The 26,340-nt window shown below is 41.1% G+C and overlaps 1 protein-coding gene across 4 annotated transcripts; it reads left to right on the forward strand.

Annotated features, from left to right (window-relative positions):
* Nucleotides 1-6: 6 nt before the first annotated feature.
* On the forward strand, nucleotides 7-26,144 carry CREBRF (CREB3 regulatory factor). Of its 4 annotated transcripts, none has more exons than XM_057412079.1 (10): nucleotides 7-90; nucleotides 9,503-9,680; nucleotides 10,672-10,797; nucleotides 11,647-12,730; nucleotides 13,256-13,357; nucleotides 16,743-16,937; nucleotides 18,657-18,846; nucleotides 19,288-19,361; nucleotides 19,776-19,898; nucleotides 20,130-26,144. In XM_057412079.1, exons 2-10 carry the CDS (start codon nucleotides 9,672-9,674, stop codon nucleotides 20,222-20,224), a joined length of 1,998 nt encoding a protein of 665 aa, XP_057268062.1. In that variant the 5' UTR covers nucleotides 7-90; nucleotides 9,503-9,671; the 3' UTR covers nucleotides 20,225-26,144. The 4 variants fall into 4 exon arrangements, with proteins under 4 accessions (XP_057268062.1, XP_057268063.1, XP_057268064.1 ...); XM_057412080.1 differs by having other exon boundaries at nucleotides 13,259-13,357; XM_057412081.1 differs by lacking the exon at nucleotides 13,256-13,357.
* Nucleotides 26,145-26,340: the final 196 nt, after the last annotated feature.

A 26,340-nucleotide genomic window follows, 5' to 3' on the forward strand; every position in this document is an offset into this window, starting at 1 on the left:
AGGGACATAAACAAAACAAACCCGCAGCCGCATGGAGGGTCCGGGCCCGAGCGCGCGGGGCGGCGCCCCCTGCTGAGCCCCGGCCGCGCGGTGAGTGCGGGACGCGGGGGGCGGCCGCGGCCTGGCGGGAGGGGGGTGCTGCGGGGCGCAGCGAGGACGCGGCTGCCGGCCCAATGCCCCGCTGCGGGGGGAGGCGGCGGAGGGGCGTCGCGGCGGGGGGGCAGGCGGTGTTAGCGGGTGCGCGCAGGGCAGGGGGCTGCAGGGCGCGGGGAGGGCCGGGGCAGCCCGGCTGCGGGGCGCCCCGGGGCAGGCGGCGGGGATGGTGCCCGGTTCCCACCGCTCGGCTGCGCTGGGGGGTGTGGCAGCTGGGGCTGCGGGAGAGCGGTGGTGCGCGGGGGGTGTCCGGCTCATGGGGCTGAGGTGGCGCGCCGGGGGGGACAGCAGTGATGTGGTTTAAGGGCGCGGTGAGGGGCTGCGGGGGGACGCGGGTTCAGCAGGGACCTGTCGGTGTCCCTTCCAACCTCCGTCCGTAAGGAGCGGCCCGTGCCTCCACAAGGAAAAGTGACTCTCGCAACCAGCGCCAGGGAGACGAAAGCGCTGGGGAGACCGGTCGCGCTGGCTGTGCGGGTGGAGGGACGGCTCGTCTGCCCGGGCGTACGGTGCCGGGTGCAGAAGGGCTCGGCTGTTCCGCGCTCTGTTGCTTTTCAGGCTCGGAGTCCCCTCCTCCGCTTTCGACCTGTTCGAGTGCTCGGGGGGTGGCTGGTGGGAACGGGGGGGTTCCCTGCCTGAGGCGCGTTGGTGTCCAGCGGGACGGCCCCGGGCCGTAGGGAGGAGGCGGAGAGGGGTCCCGGGCCGGTGCGAGTGGCGGGGCAAGGCGGCGGGAAGGACTCTCCCCGCTCTGACACTACTTTTATGTAACTGCCTGGGACGGGGGGTGCAGAGCTTCCCCTGCTGGCGGCAGCCCCGGCCGCTTGAGAAGGGGCTTCCCCAGGCAGCAGGGGGTCCGTTCGGAGGGAGGCCGCGGGGGCAGCGGGGCGGGGGAGCCCTCCGCTCCCTTCTCGCTGCGCGGGGACCCTGTGGGGGAGGCCGGGGCTGGCTCTCAGTGCCCCGCAGGCGGGCGGGCGCTCGGCGGAAGGGGTCCCGCGGCCGGCCCGGCCCGGCGCGGCGGAAGGGGGTTTGTTTACATGTCGCCTCACCCTAGCTTGAAAGGGCCGCTGGGCGGGTGAGCGGCGGGGGCGGCGGCGAATGGGAGCGAGCGTGGCTGGGGAGCGAGCCACTGAGCGGGCGGGGAGGGCGGGGCGGCGCGGCGCGGCGGTGGCCGGGCTAGGCTGCGCTCCGCGGTGGCTGGCGGGGCGGCCATGTTGGCTGGGAGGTGTGTTAGTGGGTCAGGGGCGGGGGCCGCCCCCCCGGTACCTGCCCGCGGGTGGAACGGGGGGGCTCGGAGCGGCGCCGCTGGCTGAGGAGGGTGCCCGCGGAACCGTCCCCACGGAGCGCTGTGCCTCAGGGGGTCTCTTGTTTCTGGGGGTCGCGCCACTGGGGTCTGCAGAGCGGGCGATCCCGGCCGGCAGCCGCGGCACAGTCCGGGGCGAGTATGGCCGCTCACTGGTGGTCCCGTTCCCCGTCTTTGAGGGGAGGATCCTGCCGTGAGACGGTTCCCACAAACTTTACTTATAAAACACCGGTAACTTCCTCGGGCCGTCTCCCGTGTGTCTCTGGTGTCTCCCCGCACGGGTCTTGGACACCTTTCCGGGTCTCGATGAAGTTCAGTCCTGGTTTGAATCAGGGCAGCTTGCCCAAAGCCCCTCATGTCACCAAGGAGACAAGCTTGAACTTTATTTCCCCTCCATCCAGAAGGCCCACGGCTTGGGCGTTATTTCATATAATGATGCGTATGGTATTCCCGGCATGCCCAAATCTCATCCCTGTAACGTGCAGCATGGCCAGCGCAGCCCACAGGGCATCATCTGGTGTCACTGATCAGATATCAAAGATAATTTAATGACCAGAATTCACTGTGTCACACTCCAGTATAAACACATGGCATTTTCCAAGCCTCTACCCAACAGTTTCAATCATCAGCTGTGCCAGCTGAAATGTTACCTTCGTGTTTAAAGAAAGCATCGTCTTTGTGGTGTTGCTGTTCAAGGATAGCTTGTTGAAATCATGCCACATGTAACCTGCAAAACATCGATTCTGACATCTTTCAAACACTTCAAAGTATTGTAAAGACATTGATAAAAAGGCTCTTTTCCTAAGGTCGCTTAACCAAGTGCTTTTAAGCAGACTTGTGGGGAGGGTTAATTATTGTTATTACACATATGTGTTCATAGTAAGGATAATAAAGAGCAGACACGGGTGCTTTAGAAACTTGGTTGATTTTTATTGTTGGCAACTTAAATGAGAAGTCAGATTTTCTATAGCAAATATATTGGGTGGTTGCTTTAGCAGGCAAGGCTTTTTGTAGAGATATCAGTGTTCAGTGATAGTACTTTTTAGAAGCATGAATAATAACTCAGGGACCCCCATACAGTAGTAGCTGGTAGTTTACCTGAGCGAAGAAAGGATTGCTTTGTGATGGGAGTATTAACTGATGAGAGAAACCTTCAGCAGAGGCATTAAGCCGTTGACCATCCTTGCCATGTTGGGTTTTATTTTTTAACTAATGAGAGTGGCAAAGAGCTTTCTGAAGGACAAAGGTTTGAAGTCCCTTCCGCATTAGCAGGAATTAATTGGGAATAAATAGAAGCTTCTGGCTGACCAGTAGACTGATAGCATGGTATAAATAAGGGAACCGGTTTAGATTTCCATGACTTGCGTGTCCATGCCGTGTGGTTTGTGAAGCCTAATTAAAATGTGGTTTAAAATAGAAGTTTGATAAAGGTATTTGGCACTGCGTAAGAATGCTTGAAAGTCAGCATTGGCTAGAAAGATAAGCCAAAAATTTTATGAAAATTGTGGATTTAAGGTTTAGACCTTGCTCTGATCATTTCCCTGCTTACAGAATTATATTAAAAACAACCCAAACCCTTCTGGTTTTGAAATCTGCTGGGGTTTGGGGTTTTTTTTTGGGGGGGAGTGTTTGATTTTGCTTTTTGGACTATTTTGACTGATGCGTTTTTCTGATGTGTTGCTGGTTTTGAAGCATGCTGTGCTGATAACCTGGGATGAAGAGTAGGCTAGATTGTACCATTCCCTTCATCATAAGAGATTTTTTTCCCCTGTGAACTATAGAATTATTTCTTACCCTGAAAGAATCTGCACTGTCAGAAAAAATACAGAAACAACCTTCCTGTAGGAATGTAGAATATTGCTGGAGATTGTCAGCTAAATGGCTGTCTGGTTTTGCTTTTGTTTTCTGTTTCCTTTGGCTGCATTCTGCTTCAGGGGAAATCCCTGGCTCAAGAAAATTCTGAATCTTAGTCTTGCTGCTGATTGTCTTGTGCAAACAACTCTCTTAACTTCACAGTGGTACTTTAATAAAAACTCATATTTTCACGGTAAAAAGTTTTTTTAAGTGATTTGAAGTACGTTCATATAGTTCTAACAAGTTCTAACATGCTGCACATCCCACTCCTGGCACTAGAACATTAAGAAAATCACAGTCTTTGTTTCAGAATGTACAGAAAAGCGATTGCTTCTAATAGGAGTACATTATGCTCTGTCCCTGCCAGTATTCAAGGCCAGGTTGGACAGAGCCTTCGGCGACACGGTTTAGTGTGAGGTGTCCCTGCTCCTGGTAGGGGGTTTGGAACTGGATGATCTTAAGGTCCTTTCCAGCCCAAACTGTTCTGTGGTTCTATTGTTATTTCTGGGCATAATTGTTATAAAACACGTAGATGCAATATGTTTGTTGGGTTAAAAGGGATAAAGGGATCACTTTTGTTCTTCATCATCTTGCATGTTGAACAGTTACTGGCATGTGCCTATTTGTTTATGCGGTTGTGTTGAAGTGGAATAACCCTCCGAAGTTGGGCAGCTGGCGTTGACACGTAGGGGTATTAACTCAAACAGAGAATGTAGTGCTGTAATTCATCGGCTCCATTACCAGAGACCAGAGCTTCTGTTTAGTGGTATCACTTAAAGATCTTGAAGTCTGTCTGCTGTGGGCAAGTAGGATTAGAAAAATAATACTGGGCAGGAAGGGGAGGTCAGCAGAGGAAAAGGGACAAAGACGGTGAAGTAGCAGTTTCCCTCTCCTGAAGGGAAGAGGCTTAGAAGAAGTGAAACAGTTTTTGTATCTTTAGTTCTTCTAACTGGCAATGCTCCATCAGACTTAGGATCTGAGCGTCTTAAACAGATTGTTGTTTGCGCTCCGCGACAGTGGAAGCAAAGGGCGTCATGTCTTGGATGCTTATGCTGGTATTTTAATACAAATACATCACTGCGAAGGTAGAGGGACATGGCTGCTTTGGATGAGCAGGTGAATGAGGCTGTGGTGGGTGGAAGCAGAAGATGACTTTTTGTAAGAGAGTCTTTGCTCATCTGCTAGGAGAAAAAAAAAAAAACAACTTAGTGCCATTGTAGTGGGGGAGAAAAGTGAACGATTTTTTGTAATCTGGCTAATAATTGAAGAATCATGTAAAAAGAAGGGGGAAAAACCTAAACAAAAAACATTGCACTCAGAAACCAAACTAAGAAAAGTAGGTTCTATGCTTGAAGACTGCGCTGAGCAGACTGTGTTCTCTAATAGGAGACAAATTGGCACAAACTGTGGAAGGGGAAAAAGTTTTAAGAGAAGTGTAGGAGAACGTCTTGCATCTTTATCTGTACTTTGTAAAATGTCTAGATAAAGCAAACACTGCATAGCACATAATAGTTCTTTTAAAGTACCTGGCATAGTGCGTTCTCTAAATTTCAAAGTTCGGTGTATTTAATGTTTTACCCTGAGCTTGTAGGTTTAGCATTGACAGCCTCTGGTGACTTGCAGGTTATTTATCTGCATCAAAAATGTAACTTGGACAAACTGTGCTGCATAATGCAGTCACCATCATGAAAAGTGTAATTGTTCATGTAGTGTATTTAGAACAGGCATTTAGCTGCTGTGATAATAAGCACTGTACAATCAGCAAAACAGTGTAGCCACGCTCTGTGTGCCTTTCAGATTGAACAAAATGCACATCTGAATTGAGACCGAAATAGCAACTTTAGTTATAACTACAGTACAAGTGATTCATGCAGGTGACTGAGGAAGACTTTCAGGGTTGTCAAGCTGAAAGATTGGATTTCTCTTATGGGGGCTTATAATAAATTGTGGCAGAAGCGGGTTTTACTGGTCTGGGGTGGTGGCACAGGAGCTGCCGTGTGTCTCCTTAATGTTGCATTTTTTGGGTTTAGGTACTACTCTGCCAGTTTAAACGTACTGCTGCATCAGTGATGTCATGTAATAGCCCACCATTACATTGTTTGAAGTTCAGTCTCCTTGGGTGTCTTGGGAGCACTATTAAACCATTCTAAATGTGCATTTTTCAAAAAGTACATATAAATGCAGAGGGTTGTGGGGTTTTTTATTAGGATTTGTCATTAGATTAATGAATTATTAACTCTATAGGACAGGTTTTGGTTACTTACTGATGAGGATTTTAACCAGCGTGTATACGCATGCCTCCATCAGTACCCCAGATTCTTAAATATTAGAACCACAGCAGTTCCTGAGATGTCTTGCCTTCCTCACGCCCAGTGAAGGAGCAAGCCTTCTCCTGGGAGCACAGCTTTGCACTGCTGTCACTCAAGAATCTGCAAACACAGAAGCAAACCCAGGGACTGGCTCCTTAATCACCTTAATCTGATTTCACTGCAGGCTGCTGCCAAAAGGCGGGTGGCACCCTGCCCAGTGCCTGCGGCTGCGTATTCCAGCTACTGTTCTTGTGAAGTAGCTACAGGATTTCACCTCTGTGTCTCCTCGTTTGGGAAGTGCTGATGTAAGGCATCAATGAAAATTGTCCTGAAGTAGAAATTTCTGCTGTATTTATCTTCAGGAATTCTCAATCTGCTATTCTTGAGGTCTGCCGTAGATCTTTCAGTTCATTCAAATCTGTATTCATTATAGATAACAACTGTACTTGTTCTGTTCTAACTCAGTCTTGAGCTGAGAGTGGCAATAATGATAAATTCTGTAGAAATGGGACTTGAACTGCAGTATACAAAGTTATTTTCCTTCACAGCAAGTTCAGATTTTACATCTGTGCTTCCATATGTCATTGATTTCTACCATACATCTTTATTTACCATTGCATGAAAAAATACTGGTAGCTAAGTGTGAACACTGGGAGGCTTTTAATGAAGAACTTGATGATCCTCGGGAATTAAGAAAGCAGTTGGAAGTAGGTCTGCTTTGCAGGGAGCATGAAGCATGCCTAGATTGTGCAGCTTCCCGAGTCTTTCTTTTTATGGACTCAATGAGTTTCCTTCATCCGTAGAGCTACCAAGAAAGATCTTATGCTGTAAAATACTTGAATAGATCCTAATGGGATTCAAAACACATTTAAATATTAATATTAGAAAATGTCAAGAATGAAATCTAAAGAGAATTACGGGAACAGTTAGATTAGCTGATACACTGTTTTGACCTGGGAGGAATACACTGTCATTCTTAGATGGTGCTGTAAGTTTATAGCTAAAAGATTACTCCAGTCTTTAAGACATTAAAAGCATTTTGAACATTTAATGCCTGTTTTGAGGGTTTATAAATGATCCAGAAGCTCCCTCGTCCTGACACTTGGAAGTGTCAGTCGGTTGTTGATGAAATCAGTGTCAGTACAGTAAGTTTCACCACCACACCTTTCCTAGTTGTGTATGAAACGCAGTGGAGTGGCTTCAGGTTCATGTTTAGCAAAAACATAGTAAAGGGTAATTGGTAAAGGAGAAGCAAACATCTCCTTTCTTGCCCCTTTATACCATGCAGTGGCAGAACTTCCACAGTCTCTGGTTGCAGATGGTGGTGGTGCTGTTCTGGTGTTGACATCAAAGTATTAATCTGATATTCTATTGAAAAAAGGCATCAATCTCTCTCACTGTACATGGAAAGAGAGTAAGATACTACTAGGGTATAGACTGGTATTAAAGATTATCTCTTTCTTGCCTCTTTCTTTGCATATGAGGACAGCATTTATTTGTGTCAAAGAACAGGCCCTTTCTCCTAGATCAGGCCATGTTGAAAAGTAAGTCATTCATGCCACATTGAACAGCAGAGGAAGGACTAGTTCTGCTGTGTTGTGGCTTTTGCTGGGTGAAAGGGGATGTGAATTGTTGAAGCACATTGCACTGAGACAGAAACATAACTTTAAATGTCACTTCAAGATAAGTGAATAGCGCTCCCTGGAAGTCTTAGAGTGGAAAGAAAATGTTCTCAGAAGGAACTGGCTCTTACTTGACACAGGGCCCTACAAGGAGTGGCTTGCTTTGGCAGTGGTAGCATGGTTTTACTGACAGCTTGCGTATAACTGCACTTGTAACTGTGGTTCTTTATGTTTTGCTTTGGTAAGTAAAGTCTTTTTTGCATAATGTCTGTTTTTACCACAGTCTGATGGTATATATGTTGAGGCGTTGCTATTCAGCCTATATTTAACAAAATAGCTGAGATACTATCTGAAAGTAGGAATAATCACGGGGATGCTGTCATGTGCTGGTGGGAGGAGGGTTCTGAGCGTAGCTTTGCTGTAGGAGAGCACTTTTACTTTACTATTTGTTTTTCAAAGCAGGAGAATAAGTAGCCTGAGCAGACTGCACAAAGTCTGACTTAGGAGCAATGCTGAGTGAAGAGCTCAAAGAAGGAAATCTGTTTTAACTGATGTCACAATTTAACCCCAACCAGCCACTGTGCAGCACCCCAGGCACTTGCTCACTTCCCTCACAGATGGATGGGGAAGAGCATTGGAAGGGCAAAAGTTGGAAGACTTGTGAGTTGAGATAAAGACACTTTAATAAGTAAAGCAAAAGCCACACACACAAGCAAAGCAAACCAAGGAATTCATTCACCATTTCCTATCCAAGGCGGGTGTTCAGCCACCTCAAGGAAAGCAGGGCTCTATCACATGTAATGGTGACGTGCAAAGACAAAGGCTGCCACTCCCAACATTTTCCCTTCCTCCTTCTTCCACCAGATTTGTGTGTTGAGCATGATGCCATGTGTCATGGAATATCCACTGGATCAGCTGGGGTCCCTTCAGTTATTGCACACCCCCCAGCCTGCTCGCTGGAGGTGTAGGATCAGAAAAGGCCTTGGCTCTGTTTAAGTGCTGCTCATCAGTAACTAGAAGATCCTTGTGTTATCAACGCTGTTTCCATCACAAATCCAAACCATAGCCCCTTACTAGCTACTATGATGAGAATTAACTCTACCCCAGACAAAACCAGCACAAGTGATAATGCTGAAGAACTGTACAAGTGTGATGGTTCAGGGGTTTGATTATGCTCCTCTAATGCTGCTTTTATGTTAAAGAGACTTTATATAAGGGTAGGGTTTATGCAGGCAGGCAAGAGAGTAAGCAAGCAGCAGCCTTGAAGACAGTGTAGTTACATTACATACTAAGGTTTGATACCATGGATGATTTTTTTATTACTGCATTTGGTATAACATTGTTCTTTTTTACTTCCTATTACTCATGAGTCTTCTGTTATGCTTTAGTGTAGATACAGTTACTGATGTTTGTGCTAAGGCGCTTGCTTTTCTACAGTTCAGTTTTTCCTTAATGTTGCTAAAAATGCAAAGATACAAAACTTGGAAGAGTCTTTAGATATTCATCTGAAGTAGCAGCAGGTCTGTAGAAACTACTAAACTGGTAAAATTACTGATAGGTAAATTGGACCAATTTCAACATGCACCTTACTTGAAATCAATCGAGAAGAATCGTGAAGAGCTCATTATTAGGCAACTCTGAATTTGACACAATTTTCACTTTGTTCTGTCGGGGAGGTCTGTCTCTCCCCTTCCTCTGCCGCTGGCCGGGGAGCACGCTTGCTGTAATCCTCTGCCACTAGATGTTGCTGTGTGAGTGATTGATAGAATCTTATCTGATGCTGGAAGGATTCATCTCTTAAGAGGAGGAGATATCGCCGAAACAGTATTAGTGCCTGCTCTGAAATTATTCTGAAATTGCGAGACGTTTGCCTGAGACATTTTTAGCATTTATTGGCTCTGTTCTATTAGTCATAAAGATTGTTTCTCTCCTGAACACCCAGCAGTGTGCTAGTCATTATTTCCAATTAGGCAGGCTTTTCTTTTCATGTGTCTATAGAGCTCCTGGTCTCCGCATGGAGGAAAAAAGGCAACAAAATGTAACTCAGCCAAAAAGGGTTTTGCAGGAGCTCTGTTCTGTAGCATCTGTGGCTTTTCATTCGATGAAAGGTGGCAAGAGAAGAAAATTGCTACACATTCCAGCATGAGGAATAACCACTTTTCAGGGGAAATTTTTGTCTTTACTTCACTTTGGCTGGTTTTAAGCAGTACCTTTTTGGTGAAGGCTTACTTACCTCCTTGGGGGTTTGCTGTGTTTATTCTACACAGAAGTCTACAAATAAAAGAGCTCCATCAGGGTGAACTGAAGTTACCCTAAGGAAAAATTTCATTACATGGATTGTGTAAACTCACTGAGACTGAAGTAAAGCTGGAAAGGAATCTACAAGTGAATAAACCAAGAAGTTTGGAATTGGATTTGGGGAATCTGGGCTTGGAAATGCCTCAGGTAAGTCGGTTACGGTTTTACTTGCTTCTGGACATAATTTTGCTTCCTTATTTACAGGGAAAAAAGGGGGGGGGGGTGGGAAGAAAGTTTAAGAGCAAATTTGACTGGCATTAGAAGGCAGAATTTAGAAGAGATTAAATGGTGTACACTTTTTAGGATCCCATTAGTGTCTATGCTTGGAAGCTGTGCTCTTCGTGCTGTGTTTGTTCACACAGCAAGACTGAGCGAAGTTGTTGCCTTGATGAGGGTGGATGCCTGGAGAGCAGCCTTTTATTACTGCAGTGATTCACACATCAGCACACCAAATGACTTTCTGCAGAACAGTGTTTCTCTCTTCCCAACCCTCGGGGCGAGTGTGTCTAGAAGAGAAAGAGGTCTGGAATTCAATGTAGCAGAAAGCCTTGCTGCCCATTCCCTGCATGCCCAGTCATCCTGTATAATGTTTGTTTGCAAAGTTCCACTTTGCTCTCAAGAGGTACAACACTCTTGATTGAGTTGAAATAAATCTTACTTTTTTTACAACCTCAGGTGGAAATGTTATGAGTTCCAATGGTTTTACAGTCAATGCTGTTTTAGTACAAAATAGCTTGTACTAGGGTCAAGGCCCTGCAAGCGTGTAGTGCCTATTGATACTCGCACATCTTGCCAGTACTCTCTCTCCTCTTCTACGAATGCTAACAGATCCCTAAACTTGGCAAATGCATGAGAATTTCAAACCCACAAAAAAGAATGAATGAGCAATGGTCTTGCAGCTATATGATGAATACAAATGTGTCCTTTGATTAAAGAGCCGCGTGTTGTTAGCTGCTCTTAAAGCATTCTCTTGCTCTGAGAAATGACATGCTTATCTGGAAGGTAAAAACCTTCCAGTTGCAAGTATAGCACAAGGTCAGAGTCTTGGATGAAATGGCAATGCTGTCTGTGTTTTGTTGAAGAAAATATTACGGCTTTTTATATCATGCTTCAAATGTCAGTATCAATTCTGTTGCAGCCCAGTGTGAGTGGAATGGACCCTCCTTTTGGGGATGCCTTTCGGAGCCATGTGTTTTCAGAGCAGACTCTGATGAGCACAGATCTCTTGGCAAGCAGTTCAGATCCAGACTTCATGTATGAACTGGTAGGTCATCTTTCTGTGTGTCTATATAACTTCCTCTCCTTCATTAATACCTTGAGTTTGTGTAGTAATAAAGGGGTATTTGTTCAAGAATGCTAGAAGATTATTCATTATTGCTAGCTGCTGATGAGGGGAGAGCCTAACTGCTTGTCCAACTAATGTCATGCTTCCTCAATAAGTGCTTGTTAAAGCTGGCCGTCAGGAGAGGCTTGATAAGTCTCAAATAGAGCTGTGTTGACCTTAGTCATGGCGCTTGAGACTCTTCCTTACAGTATTTTCTGTGAGAGCAGTTATGTGCTAGTTCACCCAAGCTGTGAGTGCAGGGGAAGGAGAATAAAAATTTACTCATGAGATACTTATACTAGCAACCTTTTTCTTTTCTTTCTTCCCTATATCAGTAGCTCATGGTTGTTAATTGACCATGTTAGAATGAGCTTTTCCAGGGATTGGTAAACTTCAGCATATTTTGTTAAACACACAGCAGAGATTGACCTAGGTTAATAGAGACTAGAACAGCTTGCCCGTGATGCCTTTCATGGATATTTGTACTAGTCTAGTTCCTGATGGCCAGAGGAATTTGCAATAGCAGAAAAAGAAGCCAGCAGCAATTGGCTTGTATCTTTTGCAATCTCTTCAGAAGGATCTGCTGCTGAAGCATTGAAGCTAGACTTCACTCTGACCCTCAAAAGAATCTTTCAGTAGCTTTTTAAAAGTGAAGTTGAGGTATCTTCATATGTTAGCACTGCTTTGCGCTTCACTGGAATTCAACTCACCGTACTAGATTAAGTAGAGGACAGAGATGATTGATGCTTTTTTTTTGTAATAATGTTTAACTTGTCTTATTATGCACAGGACAGAGAAATGGACTATCAGCAAAGCTCCAGAGACAACTTACTTTCAATGGAGGACTGCAAAGACCTTGAGAACTTGGAGTCTTTTACAGACATCCTGGACAAAGAAGCTGCTCTCACCTCAAAATGGGAGCAGTGGGACACCTACTGTGAAGACTTAACGAAGTACACTAAATTAACCAGCTGTGACATCTGGGGAACAAAAGAGGTGGATTACCTGGGCCTTGATGACTTTTCAAGCCCATACCAAGATGAAGAGGTGATAAGCAAAACACCAACACTGGCTCAGCTTAACAGTGAGGACTCCCAGCCTGTTTCTGATTCACTCTATTACCCTGATTTGCTCTTTAGTGTAAAACAAAACCCTTTAAATCCTTTGTTACCTGGGAAAAAAATTGCAACCAGGGCAGCAGCCCCAGTCTGTTCCTCCAAGAATGTTCAGGCTGAGGCACCTTTGTCAGACTGTGTTCAGAAGGCAAGCAAACCTGCAACTCAGCCTGCTTCCAGTACACAAATCATGGTGAAGACCAATGTGTACAATAACGAAAAGGTTAACATTCATGTTGAATGTAAAGACTATGTCAAAAAGGCAAAAGTAAAGATCAATCCTTTACCACAGAGCAGACCAGTGCTGAGCCAGACACATACTGATGCAGCAAAGGAAAACACCTGCTATTGTGGTGCTGTAGCAAAGAGACAAGAAAGAAAAGGAATAGAGTCCCCGCACAGTCACAGTACAACTCCTATTTTGCCTTTTAAAGAGACTCAAGAACTGCTCCTCAGCCCACCCCAGGAAACCCCAGGGCTCATTGTTGGGGAGAGCAGTCTTTCTGCCAGCACATCGGTATCAGATTCTTCACAGAAGAAAGAAGAGCACAACTATTCTCTTTTTGTAACAGACAGTTTGGGTGAACAGTCAGCCAAAGGAGACCCTGAGGAAGATGAGGATGATGAGGATGATATTGAAGATGAGGACCATGATGAAGGATTCGGCAGTGAGCATGAGCTCTCTGAAAATGATGATGAGGAAGAAGATTATGAGGATGATAAAGATGATGACATCAGCGATACTTTCTCAGAACCAGGTACCAGCAGTGTCAGGTTTTGTTAACACAGAGGTTACTGGATTTGTCTGCCAAGTGGGAAAGAATGCTTTTGAATGCTGTATTGTTACAGATGAGCAACACTGACCTTAAATTAGGAACTTCCATCCCAGATTTTCTAAGTGTTTGCAAAATACAGTTAACAAAAACTAGACAAGGTCTCTATATTGCCCTATTTCAAGAAAAACTCTGTAAGCTGTGGTCATGCACAAAAATAATAGCAGAGAATACAGGAAACCTGGGTTGTAGCCTAAGGTTGTAGGACAACTCCCTGTAGTTTTTATCTTCTTTTTTTTTTTGTGGCTTAATGATGGGAAGTGTGGAGCTTTCTAGTGCTTGTTGCTTTGAATTTATCTAGACTTGTGCCTGTTGATAGCTGGTATGAAACCATAGCCTGAGTGAAATAATTTCATCATTACTTAAGTCCTACTGTAGGTATAGTTTTCCGCAGAATCCAGAGAATACCTACTACTGAAACTAATTGAACCATTTCTTGGTGGTTTTCAGCAGTAACACTTAGTGGGTCTTCAAAGGATACTGAAATCCTCTCTTCTGCATGTAGAAATGGAGCCTTAACAACAGAAATAAGAACTAACCTTCACCTAGAAGGTAACAAAGCGGTAATGTTGTGTGAAAAGAAAATATAAAGGGAAAGGGACAGGACTGTAACCAAGTATTAGTTTCATTGTAGAAAGTGTTATAAATGCTTTGTTTTGGAGCATAAGAATTAAGGTATTCAGACATTTGGCAATATGTAACTTCAGGGGGGAAAGCAGCTGAAATTTTGCCTTTTTTAAGAACAGCAGCTTCCCTAAAGCTTGTCACTGTTTGTCATAATGAACTCTCAGATTAAATTATTTTCTAAGTAGCTTTCCTGAGTTGGCATTAAACTTATTAAGCATTATACCCTTTGTGTTATTTTTACATGTACATTACACATTTTTGTTAGCATTTTAAAACCCCTTCCTCCCTTCTTCTGAGTTCAACTCCCTCTACTTTTTGGGGCTTTGAATAGCTATTAGAGCTCTGTAATGATTGCTGTGCTGCAGAGTGCTTTGCAGCCCACGGAGGCACGTTGCACAGGAAGCCTGGTAACCTTGAGAAAGAGATGTCGTATTAAAAGGCTGGATTTCAGTTGGTGGAATTACATTAACTGTTTGTCACTTGTTCAGATTTTACTGCCAAGCTCTCTTTCTAAATACATCTACATCATGCAGTAACAGAGGAACTTGGCTTATACCAGCTTGCTAGGACTTGAAATGAAGCTATTCACCTGGAGTAAGGTGATACTAAAAGTTTCACCATATATTTTGATTCTATTAGAAGGTAATGTCTTCAGCTGTTTTAATTATGTCACTCTTGTACTTTGTGTTGTTTTTTTACCTTTAGAGTAAAGGTAAACACCGTGGATAAAGTTTCTAAAAATAGGCATGGCACAGGAAGATTTAACCTTCCATAGTGCTGAAACCAAAATCAGTTGATAAATTTAGACTTAATTCACTGAAAGGACAAAAACTCTTAGTTACTGCTGCCTCTCTGATGTATTTTATGCACAGTTGGCTTTTGTTTATTCTTCTTTGAATATGTTTTTGGAGTCCATGAAGTGCATTCTTAAAGTATTAGTGTTGTCTGAGGAGACAGTGAACTTCAGGACTTGGAGAAATAGCTGGCTGTCAAGCAAGTTTGGGGAATAGACTTTTTTATTATCATGATGATACCAATTTAGCAGTTTTGGTCATCTGCAAAGGTAATTTTTATGTGAATTATCAGCCCAGGCCTTTTCTAATAGTTAAACTTTTCTTTCCATTACTGGTATATTTTACCTACCTCATTTAATAGAAATATTTATAAATGACTGCTTCTCCCCTCAAGAAGTCAAAAGATTGCAGAAATGGGAGATGCAGCAACTGATTCAGTTTTCAGTAGCACTGGAGAAGAAAAGGCAAAAGTGTGTGTAGAGACACGGGGATTGTTTAAAGAAGCTGCGTTGCATCTATTCTGAGCACCTGGACCATCAGCTGGAGGAAAAAGACTCATAAGTAGTTTGACACAAGTCAGTATGACTAAGTGCTAAAGAGAAAGGTTTTTCTGGTTTAGTTTTGGTGGGGCTATTTTTGCTTTTAATGTGGTAAGATGCAGAAGTTGTGTCTGTTCTGTTCTCTGTTTTACTTAATTTAACCCTTGTGAATTTAAACCTAAAACCATAGTAAGAGATGTGAACAAAGACTTTTAGGAGGGAATAATGAAGGGCTTGAAAGGTACATACAAGAACTAGATTATTCTATGTAACTTTAAAATTATAGCAGGTCAATGTTAGTGTTGCAAGGCAGGACGCATTAAGTCAACGTAATTTAACTTGCTAACTTAATTATAGCTTAAATAAGCAAACAGGAAGTCTTGGGTTTAACCTTGTACATTTGTACACATCAGCTTTTCAAGAGATTTGTTTTCATCAGTTGGCTTAATTCTGTGTTATGAAGATGGGCTAAATTTATACACATCTATATAAATAAGTTACATAGCTTGACATGTTTTTTCAAGTGGAAAGTAACTGGGGGTTTTAAGAGTTTTGATACTTATGTCAAACAGCATTTGAGTAAAATGGAAATACAGTAGAAATATTTATGGTATTTGAAACTATATTGAATGTAAATTGTCATAATCATTTTGGCTGTACAAGAAAAAATGTTTCATAAACCATGCTTCATTGTTTGATTTGCTTTTAAAATGCTGCCTTTTTACTAAACTAGAGAATCAAAGTGAGGGAGTTGATGAAATTATTAGAAACAGAACTTTAGAGCTGGTTTCATCCTTCTGGGCACCTAACTTTTAATCATACTTTTGGTTATGAGGCGAGAGTCGGACCAAAGCAAGAAAGTTTGTTTTTTCTCTTTCAACTGTTTTTTCAAGTGCAAACATACTAATTGAACGGTCTGTTTTAAAAAGAAGAAAGTCTTCTTTGTCCTACTGTTAAAGGACGAAGGCAGGGGTCAAGGCTTGTTACACTTACAGTCCCTTCAGTGGTTGGCTTTAACCTTGTTTTTAAGCTTCATCGGTGTATGTGTTTTTTTTTAACGTAAACTATTATATAGGATTTTAGCGCACAAGGTGATGCAATGATTTGAGGTTTCTTAACCTTAATATACATTGCCTTTATTTTCTGAAACTCACATTGGATTTTAAAAGCTGTGGTTTGTGTTTACATAATTATGGTATAATATTTATGCAGTGTGGATAGTGGCATTGCAGTGTCCATGCGTTTCATGACCAGTGCATCATATCAGATGCGTCATAATGTACCTCTAAAGTTTCGTGTAGCTTTACTGTGGATCATTTCATCCCACTTAAAGAGGTGAGGAAGAGATTGAACAGCTTGTGTCCAGATACCTTCAATTTAGATGGTCTTTTCTTAAAGGCTTTAGGTCATTGTCCTGATAACACAGCCCCCTTTCTCTAGTCTGACAGAGAGGGGTGATCTGATTTATTTCCCAAAAGTATTCAGACTCAAGGAAGAGCAGGAGTTGGGCTTAATAAGCCTAATAGGTCCCTTCCAACTCAGAATATTCTATGATTGAATAATTTTGCTTTCTTTATTAGTCGTTTGCTAATTCATCTTTATTATCTGCTTCTCTTCCATACTTTTTGATTAGAGATTAATTAAAATGGAAGAACACTCTCCAACAGCTGTTGTCTGTACTCTGCAGTGGTGGGATTGTGGGGGAGAACAGCAATAGAGCTTAAGGGGTCAGAGAACATAAAGGGCCTTTCAATGCATAAATAATTTGTCTCTTTTCAACTAATGAAGCAACATCACTGGCTCAATGTCTGTCTCTGGATTTAAGGCAAATACCCGATGATGAAAACCAAGTCTGTTAGATAATGTAAAACAGGCCTTGTATGTGGTTTTGCTTTTAACTTGAATACTCAGTCCACAGTTAAAGGGCTAGAAACAGTTTTGTCAACTTTATATAAACAATGCAATGCATCCTTTTAGGGTATGAAAATGATTCTGTGGAGGATTTAAAAGAAATGACTGCAATATCCTCCCGGAAAAGAGGCAAGCGAAGATATTTCTGGGAGTACAGTGAGCAACTAACACCATTGCAGCAAGAAAGAATGCTGAGGCCATCTGAGTGGAATCGAGATACATTACCAAGTAACATGTATCAGAAGAATGGTCTCCATGATGGTAAGAATAGAGTCCTAGTTACAAGTGAACGTCTTTCGTTCTGACACCTTCAGTAGCCCAACTCCCATACTTGCAATTGCTGAGAAGTTGTATTTTGGCCATGAAAATAAATCATTAAAACACTGGAAGTCTGTTGCTCGATTAGCAGAGCTCTGCAAAGTGTCCAAGGAAGGTACAGTTAACATACAGTAGTAACTTTCAGTGTGGTTTCTTCACAGGAAGGTCAATGAATTGAAAATTGTAACTTCCAAGGGCTTTCAGTGGAAACCCCAAAAGTTGGCAATTTTCTCAGTACAATACTGTAAACATATTGGGAGGGTCGCTTGACTGGGATTTGTTCCTCATAGCTGTTAGTTTAAGTCTTGCTTGAGTTAGAAGTAAGCTGGAAGTGATCTGAAATGCAAAATTCATGTTAACCGCAGTATGACCCAAAGGACAAGCAATAAGGCATGACTGTCTCTTTTTGCTCCTCCCTACTTGTTTCTCCTACCTATGTGAATGCAGCACAGTGAAGCAGTTACTCTTCTGTGAATAAACTATTTCTTTAAAATACCCCCTTAGAAACTTGAACCAATTGGTCTAATAACTGTGTTTTATTCCCGTAACTTTTTGATTAGCAATTTGCTAACCACAGACATGACTAATATCACCCAGAACAAACCACTCTTAGGAGTAATGTTTGCTTTTTTGTCACAGGACCTCTTTGGTAGGCTGCTCCATTTGATTTTGGCTTTGAAGGAGAAAATGAAAGCAGCTTTCCTGGTTGTAATGTTAACATTCCCTTACAGTTGTAAATTACTGTCTTTAACGTGGCAGTTTACCTTCTGTTCAACCAAAGGATTTTTTTGTTGCTGTTACTTGTAGATCTATTCAGGGAATAAAACTTGGGATTTTTTTAAAGTCTCCATAGTTTTTATATTCTTATTTATCTTGTAGTGAAATATCAGTACCTAAAGTCATGTTACTACTCCTTCTTCTGAAGGCTTATATCTATACAAATAGCCAGACGTGCCTTGAGGACTCAGTCCCACCAGATACTTGGAGGAGCAAGTGACCTTTAAGTCAGGTGCATATGGAAGAGATTTTTAGGATCAGTCGCTAGAAAAAGACACACAGGAGTGGCAGAGAATCTTAAGAAATAAAGATTTGGTCTTGAATACTTGTATTTCTGTAGGAAAACCAGGCCTTAAATAGATTCAGATACACACAGAAGGGGTTAACTAACCTTTGTGTGGATCATTTAAGCTCAGTATCACTGAAGATCATTTCAATACCAGGCCTCAACACTATTTCTTAGTACAGAACTTTAGCAATAAGATTATTGAGGCATTTCATAACCTGAGTCTGCAAGAGGATATATTGGCTGAACATGTAAGTTAGCAAGTTACAGTTGGGGCAAAACAACTGCATTTGAACTTGTGACATATGTTCTTCAGCAGAGTTGTGTGTGAATACTGTCTGTGACATCCAGTAGCTTGTCCAGCAGTATTTTCTCTTATCTGATCTGGATACAATATGAATTGTACAGAGCAGTTTGTCTGGAAATGTTCTTTCCATTGTGAAAGGCCATAGGGATCACATGATTCCAGTGCATTCTCTTGCAATGAACAAAGGAACTTCAGCTGCACCCAAAAAACTACGTATTTAAGAATGTTTTTCCACAGGTTTGTGTATGTATTGTGTCACTTCCCAACTCAATTTCCTGCATATTTAAAACAGGAAAATATGCAGCAAAGAAGTCACGGAGGACTGATGTAGAAGATCTGACTCCCAACCCCAGAAAACTTCTACAGATTGGTAATGAACTGAGGAAACTGAATAAGGTGATCAGTGACCTGACGCCAGTCAGTGAACTTCCCTTAACTGCCAGACCAAGGTCAAGAAAAGAAAAAAACAAGCTGGCTTCCAGGTATGTATTAGATAATGCTACACGGATGAGTAAATTTTGATTACTGCAACTGTACAATTAAGATCTAACTAATTTTTGGCTCAAGAGATCCTGCTTCATCATGGCAGTTCCTGCAATGGGATAATTACCAAGTTACCAAAAAGCAGGGAGACTGGCACTTTGGAGATGTAATTTGCCTGTTTCCTAAATAATGTGTTTCCACTGGAAGCTGGCTTGCTTAGCTGCAAGGCAAATGATTGATACAGTGATAAAATCCACTAGTGTGAAGTGTAAGCAAATACAGGTAGCAGAGTGCTTTCAGTGAAGCTGAGTGAGTAGATAGATGATTTTGTACGTCACAGCTCTAGGAGTGCTGGTTGATAAGTTCGTATGGCAAACAGATGCTCTTAGTATTCTGGAATTTTTGTTAGTGTTCTAATTCTTCCCCTCTTCTTACTATAGGGCTTGTAGACTAAAAAAGAAAGCCCAGTATGAAGCCAATAAAGTAAAACTCTGGGGTCTCAACACGGAATATGGTAAATACAACTCTTCACATCTTAATTTTTCTTTTGTTCAGACAAGTCTGTGTTTTGCCATCATGTAACTTCGGTCATACCTGGCAGTTTACAGAGAAAACAGGGTTGGTACAAACCAAACAGTTTTGTTGGTACAAAACCACTCACTCCATGAAGTATATGTAGATTGGGTTACCTGCAGTGTTGAGCTACTTTACAGATGTAAATTATGTAAATGTATATGTGTAATGTCATAGAGTCATATAAATCTTTGTGAAAATATGTTTACAGATGTAAATTATTGCATCTTAGTTTTACAGTAAGTGTGATGTGACACCTTTGGCACTTTCAGATAGTAGTGTGTGGAGAACTGTGGATCTCTTTTCCTCCAGGAGGGATGTGCTGTAAATCTAATCCAGGTTTTCTTCTTTGCAGATAATTTACTGTTTGTGATCAACTCCATTAAACAAGAAATAGTTAACCGGATGCAGGTACCTAAAGATGATAGAGGAGTCAACATGGAACAAAAATTGAACATACTTATTAAAGACACTCTTGGTAAGATGTAAACTTAATGTATTTGCATGTATGTGAAGAGACAAATAGTCTATGATACTTTAGATTGCTATTTCTGGAATAGAGAAGAAAAAGCAGCTTCCTGATTTCAGTTATTTGTGCCTTTTGTTGGTTACTAACCAAAGCATTCATTGGCTTTGTATCACATATAGGAATGCATGAGTACATGCCGTGAGTAGCACCCTTACAGCACATTTTCTTACCCTTTCTTAGGACTGCCTGTAGCTGGACAGACATCAGAATTTGTGAATCAAGTTTTAGAGAAGACTGCAGAAGGAGACCCCACCGGTGGCCTTGTAGGGCTATGAATACTGATGTCAAAAGTTTAAAGACACGACTTCAGCTGTTCTCATCGGTCAGATTCTACCTGTGTTGTCAATTACTTCATTGTAAATTGCATTCTGGTCTGCATGTCAGTTTAGCATTACGTACGCACTTACAATTAGGTTCCATTGGTTTTCAATAACAAAGTAGTAAACCAAATCAAAGCATGATATAAAATGCTTAATAGCATTTTTGGACCATAAACCAGGTAGTTTCAAAGCTGCTTTAAACTTAAATACAGAGATGAGGATTCTTTTGAAAATTAAGTTCTTTAGGACCAGAATATATCACTTTTGATTTAGAAGCAAAAACATGGGGTTGCTAGTAAAAAATGTTAGCATATGCCAGATATTCTGACAGGTTTATGCTCCAAGTAAAATGAGAGGAAGCGTTTTTCTGGTAAAGCTGTCAATTTAGGGAGGTTTTTGTTCCTTTTTTTTTTGTTTTGGTGTTTTTTTTTTAATAATTGGATTTTCATTTGTTCTTCTTACAAACCAGTAAGCTTTCTTTGCAACCATTAACTTGTACATAGCACACATGGCAATAGAGCTAGTGTGCCATAGAAGACTTTAATTTTCTGAGCTTAATAGAGTATTTAAATGTCTGTGCAAGCAAGAGAAAAAAAGTATATTCTTTGTGCCTTGTATTTTGGGGGGAGAGCTATCAGTATAAGCTGGTAAAGTTTTGTATGAAGAAAACCCTGAGGGGAAAAACCAAGATGTATAGATGGTAAGATTATAGGTTTTAATGTATTTGTTCCAGCTCTTACAATTTTTTGAATGTATATAGGAATATGTTGAAAATGTAGATATATGCCACAGAGTCTATGTATTGTATAAAAGATGGCTCTAGAAAACTCAATTTCGGTACTTTGGCCGGAAGAAAACAAATACTTGCACATTAATGCGATTGTTTATTTTTGTACCAAAGACAAATGCAACTGATATGGCGAACTGCCAGTCTAAGTAAAGTTTTGCACAGCTTATATGATACTGTACTGAATGTAAAAACACATGAAAAAAAAAGAAAAAAATTTAAAGGTCAGGGTTAGGGATCTTACTGAACTGTGAATTTTTTTGTTTGGGTCCAATTATCTACAGAAGGAGCATTCATACATAACGATATTATTTTGCTGTTCTTGTAGTTCGCTTCCATGGTAGATAAGTTGGTGGCCATCTCGGAGTCTTTAAATCTTTTTTCTCTGCACTTACTGTAGGAGATTTTAATATATTTGGATTTTAGTAAGCTATTGGTAAAATAGTTTTCAACTTTGAGAATTTAAAAAGAAAAAGATTATTTAGCTTGTTGTAGTATACTTCCACCAAACAACCAAAATAAAATTATTTTTATTGTAACATGTATATATGTAAAGAGAAAAAAAGAGCTACAGATATCTAATTCCTTAGTTGCCACTTTTCCAGTTGATGTATTATTATGCATGTGATGTTTCCAAGGATCAACACAGGCTTCAAACAAAACGAAACAAAAAGAAATTTATAGACTTTTATATTTTTGTACAGGTATTTCGAAACTAGCTTCTTCAAACTTCTATGTGACTTATTCTTGTTGATTCAGTAGTTTCTATGATTGAGGAATATTAACACACAGTTCTTATTTGCTCTTCTGCTAATAAGACTTGGCTTTGTAGTCAGTGTTAACGTACAGATTAAAAGCTTTAGCCTTTGATGAGAAAGTCCTTTATCTCAAGGCAAGATCATTCTCTGGTTTCATGGACCCCCTTCCTTTTCCTCCCTGTTCTTTCTCTCCCTATTTAAAGATGACAAAACACTGTTTACTGAAAATAGAAATACCAAATATTTTCAAATGTAGCTGCTGAAAAGAAAAATGCAAAGTCCATGAAGGCTTTTTCCCCGCTCCCTTTGGGGAATTTCTCCACTTCATTTCTAGTTTGTCTGAGTTTGTATTGTACTGTGATTCCTTTTTGTTTATAAGTAGATTATTTTTATATCCAAGCTAGTACTATAAAAACAAAGTCTGGATCGGTAATAGCGCAGTAAGAGTGGCCGATGAAGGTGGCACTCCTGCCACATACTTGTGAGCGTGCACACAGCTTACTTTATGTCTAAATATTTTGGAAGACTCAAAAGGGAGGAGGAGGCCAAAATACCACTACTGAGCTGTAGAGAAAGTTTTTCCTACAAGAGACTAAACAAATACCCAGGGCAATTTAGGCAAAACTTTGTAAATCCACTTAAGACTTGCAAAATCTGAGTGGAATGTGGGTGGTTTTGTTTCAGGTGTTTTTGTTGTTGTTGTTGTTGTCGTCGTTGTTGTCAAGGTGAGGTGAGAGTTGGCTGCTGCTTTACACAGTGGGTCAGATGTATTCCTATTGTAATTATTGCTGATGTTGCAGTTATTCTGGAGATACATACGGCCCATAAAACCCCGACAAAGAATGTCTCTTGTGAAGTTAAGGCCATGTCTGTACCAAGATTTGAATACTGTTGTTCCTTTCTGATGAATGGTGTTGCCGCACTGCTCAGATATGAGAGTTCCTTACACTATATCCAAACAGTGTAGGCAAGGCAGTATTTCTAAATGTTGAGAGCAGTTTTGCAATCAGGTGAAAACTTCTGTGACAAATTAAACTGACAAGGTATTAAAAAAGCCCCTTTTTTACTGCTCAGAAGTACTGGGCAAATACAACTTTATAGCTTTTTATTTTTGTCTGAAAACCAGAATATGATTTTGGTCTAGCATTTCAAAGTAGTCTTTGAATCTTTAGTGAGTTCCATACCTTTGCATTTCGTGTTTTCTATGTATTATTTTAAGTTAAAAGCTTTTAAATAGTTGAGCTTTTTAATGTTGACACTTTATTTTGTAACTATTTATATGTATGTATATCTTAGAAAAGCACTTTGTTTAAAAAAAAATACAAAAAAGAAAAAAAGGAGAAAAAAGCAAAAAAAAAGAAAACTGCGTTTTATATGATTCCTGCCACTTGCTGCTAACTCTGGGCTGGTCAGAATGCTGCAGCGATACTTGATATAAATAAAACCTGGCAGTAAAATGTAGAGTAAAGATAAGACCTTTTGCTGGTTTAACTTTATCATAAAGGTGACATAGGCAAGCTGTGCAGCTTTACATTTTAACCAGGGGACTCTGTGGCATTTAAACCGTCTAGAAATGGTTGTACTTTAATGCCAGTAACAATCTGCTTCCTCTAGTGTCATTAAAATATATACATTTAGTGTATACTTATCACAAACAAAAATCTTATAAGGGTATAAAAACCAACAAATGTACATGTTCTGTTTTTTGGCAATTGTGGCATGCATTTTTGGATGATCTTTAGAGAAGACCATTTTCTAAAGATGTTCAGTGTTCATACATGGTATGTGGATCTTAATGAAGTCCTGGATTTTTTGTTTGTTTTTGAGTGTAGGCATTGTGAGTATTCACTTTTAATCCTATATCCAAAAGCAATTATATATTTTTGATTTAATATAAACAAAAGCTCTTCCTTTTTCTGATACACTGGATTCTCTAGAATTTGTTTCCATATTAAAAGCATGCTGTCATAACTGCTCTTGTTGAGATCTCGTCAGTCTGAACTTAGGTGCCACACTTTGAATTGATGGACTGCTTGTTCTACTGTACCATGTATGATTCTTGTCCTTTCCTACTTCCTTCATAACAGATGATGATGTGGCTTTATATTGTGCCTTACTTGTACATCTAGAACTAAATGTTTTTCATTCCCTCTGAACTCCTCAAACCTAACCCTTCTGAAATTGAATCAGAACTCATAAAAGCATCCTGAAGAAAGTCTGGATAGATCTGATTTCAGTTTCTCTCAGTAGTAGTCCTTTTCTATTTCTATGGGAGACCAGTTTTTGAACGGCCTTGCAAAATGTGGGGGTGCTCGTGAAGGGTGTTTTTTTAGCCCGAAGCCGTTTTTGCTAACGCTTCCTTTTATGGTTTATTGAACACATACACTGATACCTGGTGAGTACTTCTTTTTGGATGAGAGAGACTTACTACTAAAGCTATGTTTACGTGTGGATGGGCTGGATTTTCTTACCATACCAGTTGAAATCATTGTGATTTGATGAAGTTGCATTGCTGTAAAGCTGATGTGAGAGTTGGGCTCCGCTGTGTTGAGTTCCTAATCTTTATAGATAGATGTTTTTTCCATACTGAAAGGGCCAGGAAAAAGTGTTTTTTAAAGGAAACAAACAAAAAACTTAAAATGGGTAAAGGGTATTTTGACTCATCTAGAAGCAACCAGATACTTCTGAAATACAGTGGTGTCAGTTTTGATTTTATTTTAGAAAGTCCCCTCCCCCAATATTTATCTGATATTTGCCTTCATTAATAAGACATGTAGCTTATTCACAAAATAGACTGGATGTGCTTTTCTTCTCGATAAATCATTTAAACATAGCTATTTTTTTAAAGCTCTAAAAGACTTTATCAGGAGAATTTCAAAGGGTTGTATACAAGTTGCCTTCAGCAGAAATAGTAGATGCAATTCTGTTCCTCAAACGTGCTTGCAAGTCTTCCTGAACGTCTGTTGAGGCATAACCCAATTATGTACCGTGAATGTTAGGATCTGGTTTTGGCCTTGAGACCTGAATTTCAAGGATGCATCTAATCATGATTTTCTTTTCGAGTCGGAGGCTTCAGTTGGAATCATCTAGTTAAGTGTGCTGCTAGATGTAGTCTTGGCTTATTGACACAGCCTTGCACATAGCTGAGGTTTATTTTGCTTACCCCAGGGATTGTGTGAAGTACATTTCAAACAGTTACTGCTTCAGTGACTGATTCTTTGTGTAACTGTATTAAGGGCATTAGTATGTTGAGAAAACACCACTCTTTAATATCTCCCAATATAAATTGGGATTCTTCAGTGTCATTAATGAAAGATGGCACTTTTAGGTTGTATCTTCTTTGCAGCATACAAAAATGTCTCTAACCTTCTACAATTTACATTTCACAATATGCCATGTTTTTTCCCCTAATGCTTCTAGCATGATAAGAAGGTGTGTGTGCGCACTGAATTATAATCCTCAGCCTCTTAGACATTCATGAACTTCCACAAGAGCAAATACTGACTATGCATTTATTGTCTTTCTAATGAGCTGTGGAGCTAAAAGTGGAGCCAGAGCTATTTTAAGCCACACTTTCTTCTTTTTCCCATTAAAAAAGAAAACCAAACCACCTCCAAGCTTTTTAGAGCACATCAGTCATGTTCAGACTTCTTAAGAATATTTTGCAGTTGGGTGTAAATCAAATTTGGGTGAGTTAACTAGCTGCTGTGAGGAAATCTGGATTGGATTTGTTACTGGCAAGAGCATGTTCTGCCCTACCAAAATCTTCTGATTAAGAAGCAAAACCTAGTAGCAACACTTAATTTTTACTAATGTTTCTTATAATGATGCAGATTCATACATTCTGATTGGAATCACCGGTCCTTGCAGAACATCATGTCCAAGTAAAATTTGTTGCTCCGTATTTGTGGTTGGGTGAACTCTGAAGGCTGATGACACGTGCAGGTGTAGGTGGTTGACAGGTAAAAAGATAAAAGCATTTGAAAACAAAACATGGCATCCTATTCTGCCTGTGCTTGGGGTCATGATTGTAATGCTGTCCTTGCTATTCTATAATCAACTTCCAACTGGAGCTCAGAAACACTTACTGAAAGTCTTGTCTCTGTTAGCAAATAAATTTACCTTGTTAAAAGCATGATCTGTTAAAGAGTTGCAATGTTAAATGTTGGTTAATAGTTGTGCAGTTATTTTTTTTCAAAGAGGCACAATTAAACTCTTGACTTTGTTTACTCTGTCACCCCCCATCCCTAGCACTTCTATTCAGATACGGATTCATCAATGTATGCAACATCCTTTGTAATTTAAAATAAAAATTGTGGAGGAAATGCCATCTCGAATCATTGTGTGACCTGACAGCGGGCGGCGTGTGCGGCCCTGGGCCTCCTGGTATTGTCAGCTCTCCTTGCAGGGGAGCGGAGCAAGTCAGGGAACGAATGTGTTCCCCCTGGTCAGCGACTCTGCCGTGAGCTGCCTGTCAAGGGCCAGCGTGGTGGGACCATCGGGAGAGCCCGGGCTGCAGCCCAGCA

Source organism: Pezoporus wallicus, unplaced genomic scaffold, assembly GCF_028554395.1.
Source record: "Pezoporus wallicus isolate ANWC-B61680 ecotype Strahan unplaced genomic scaffold, APGP_CSIRO_Pwel_v1 contig_6354, whole genome shotgun sequence".
In the NCBI taxonomy this organism is placed as follows: Eukaryota; Metazoa; Chordata; class Aves; order Psittaciformes; family Psittacidae; genus Pezoporus; species Pezoporus wallicus.

Coding starts and splice junctions, on each gene's coding strand:
- CREBRF (XM_057412079.1), top strand. Junction 16,938..18,656: donor GAAGAATGGTCTCCATGATG/GTAAGAATAGAG, acceptor TATTTAAAACAG/GAAAATATGCAGCAAAGAAG. Junction 19,362..19,775: donor GGGTCTCAACACGGAATATG/GTAAATACAACT, acceptor TCTTCTTTGCAG/ATAATTTACTGTTTGTGATC.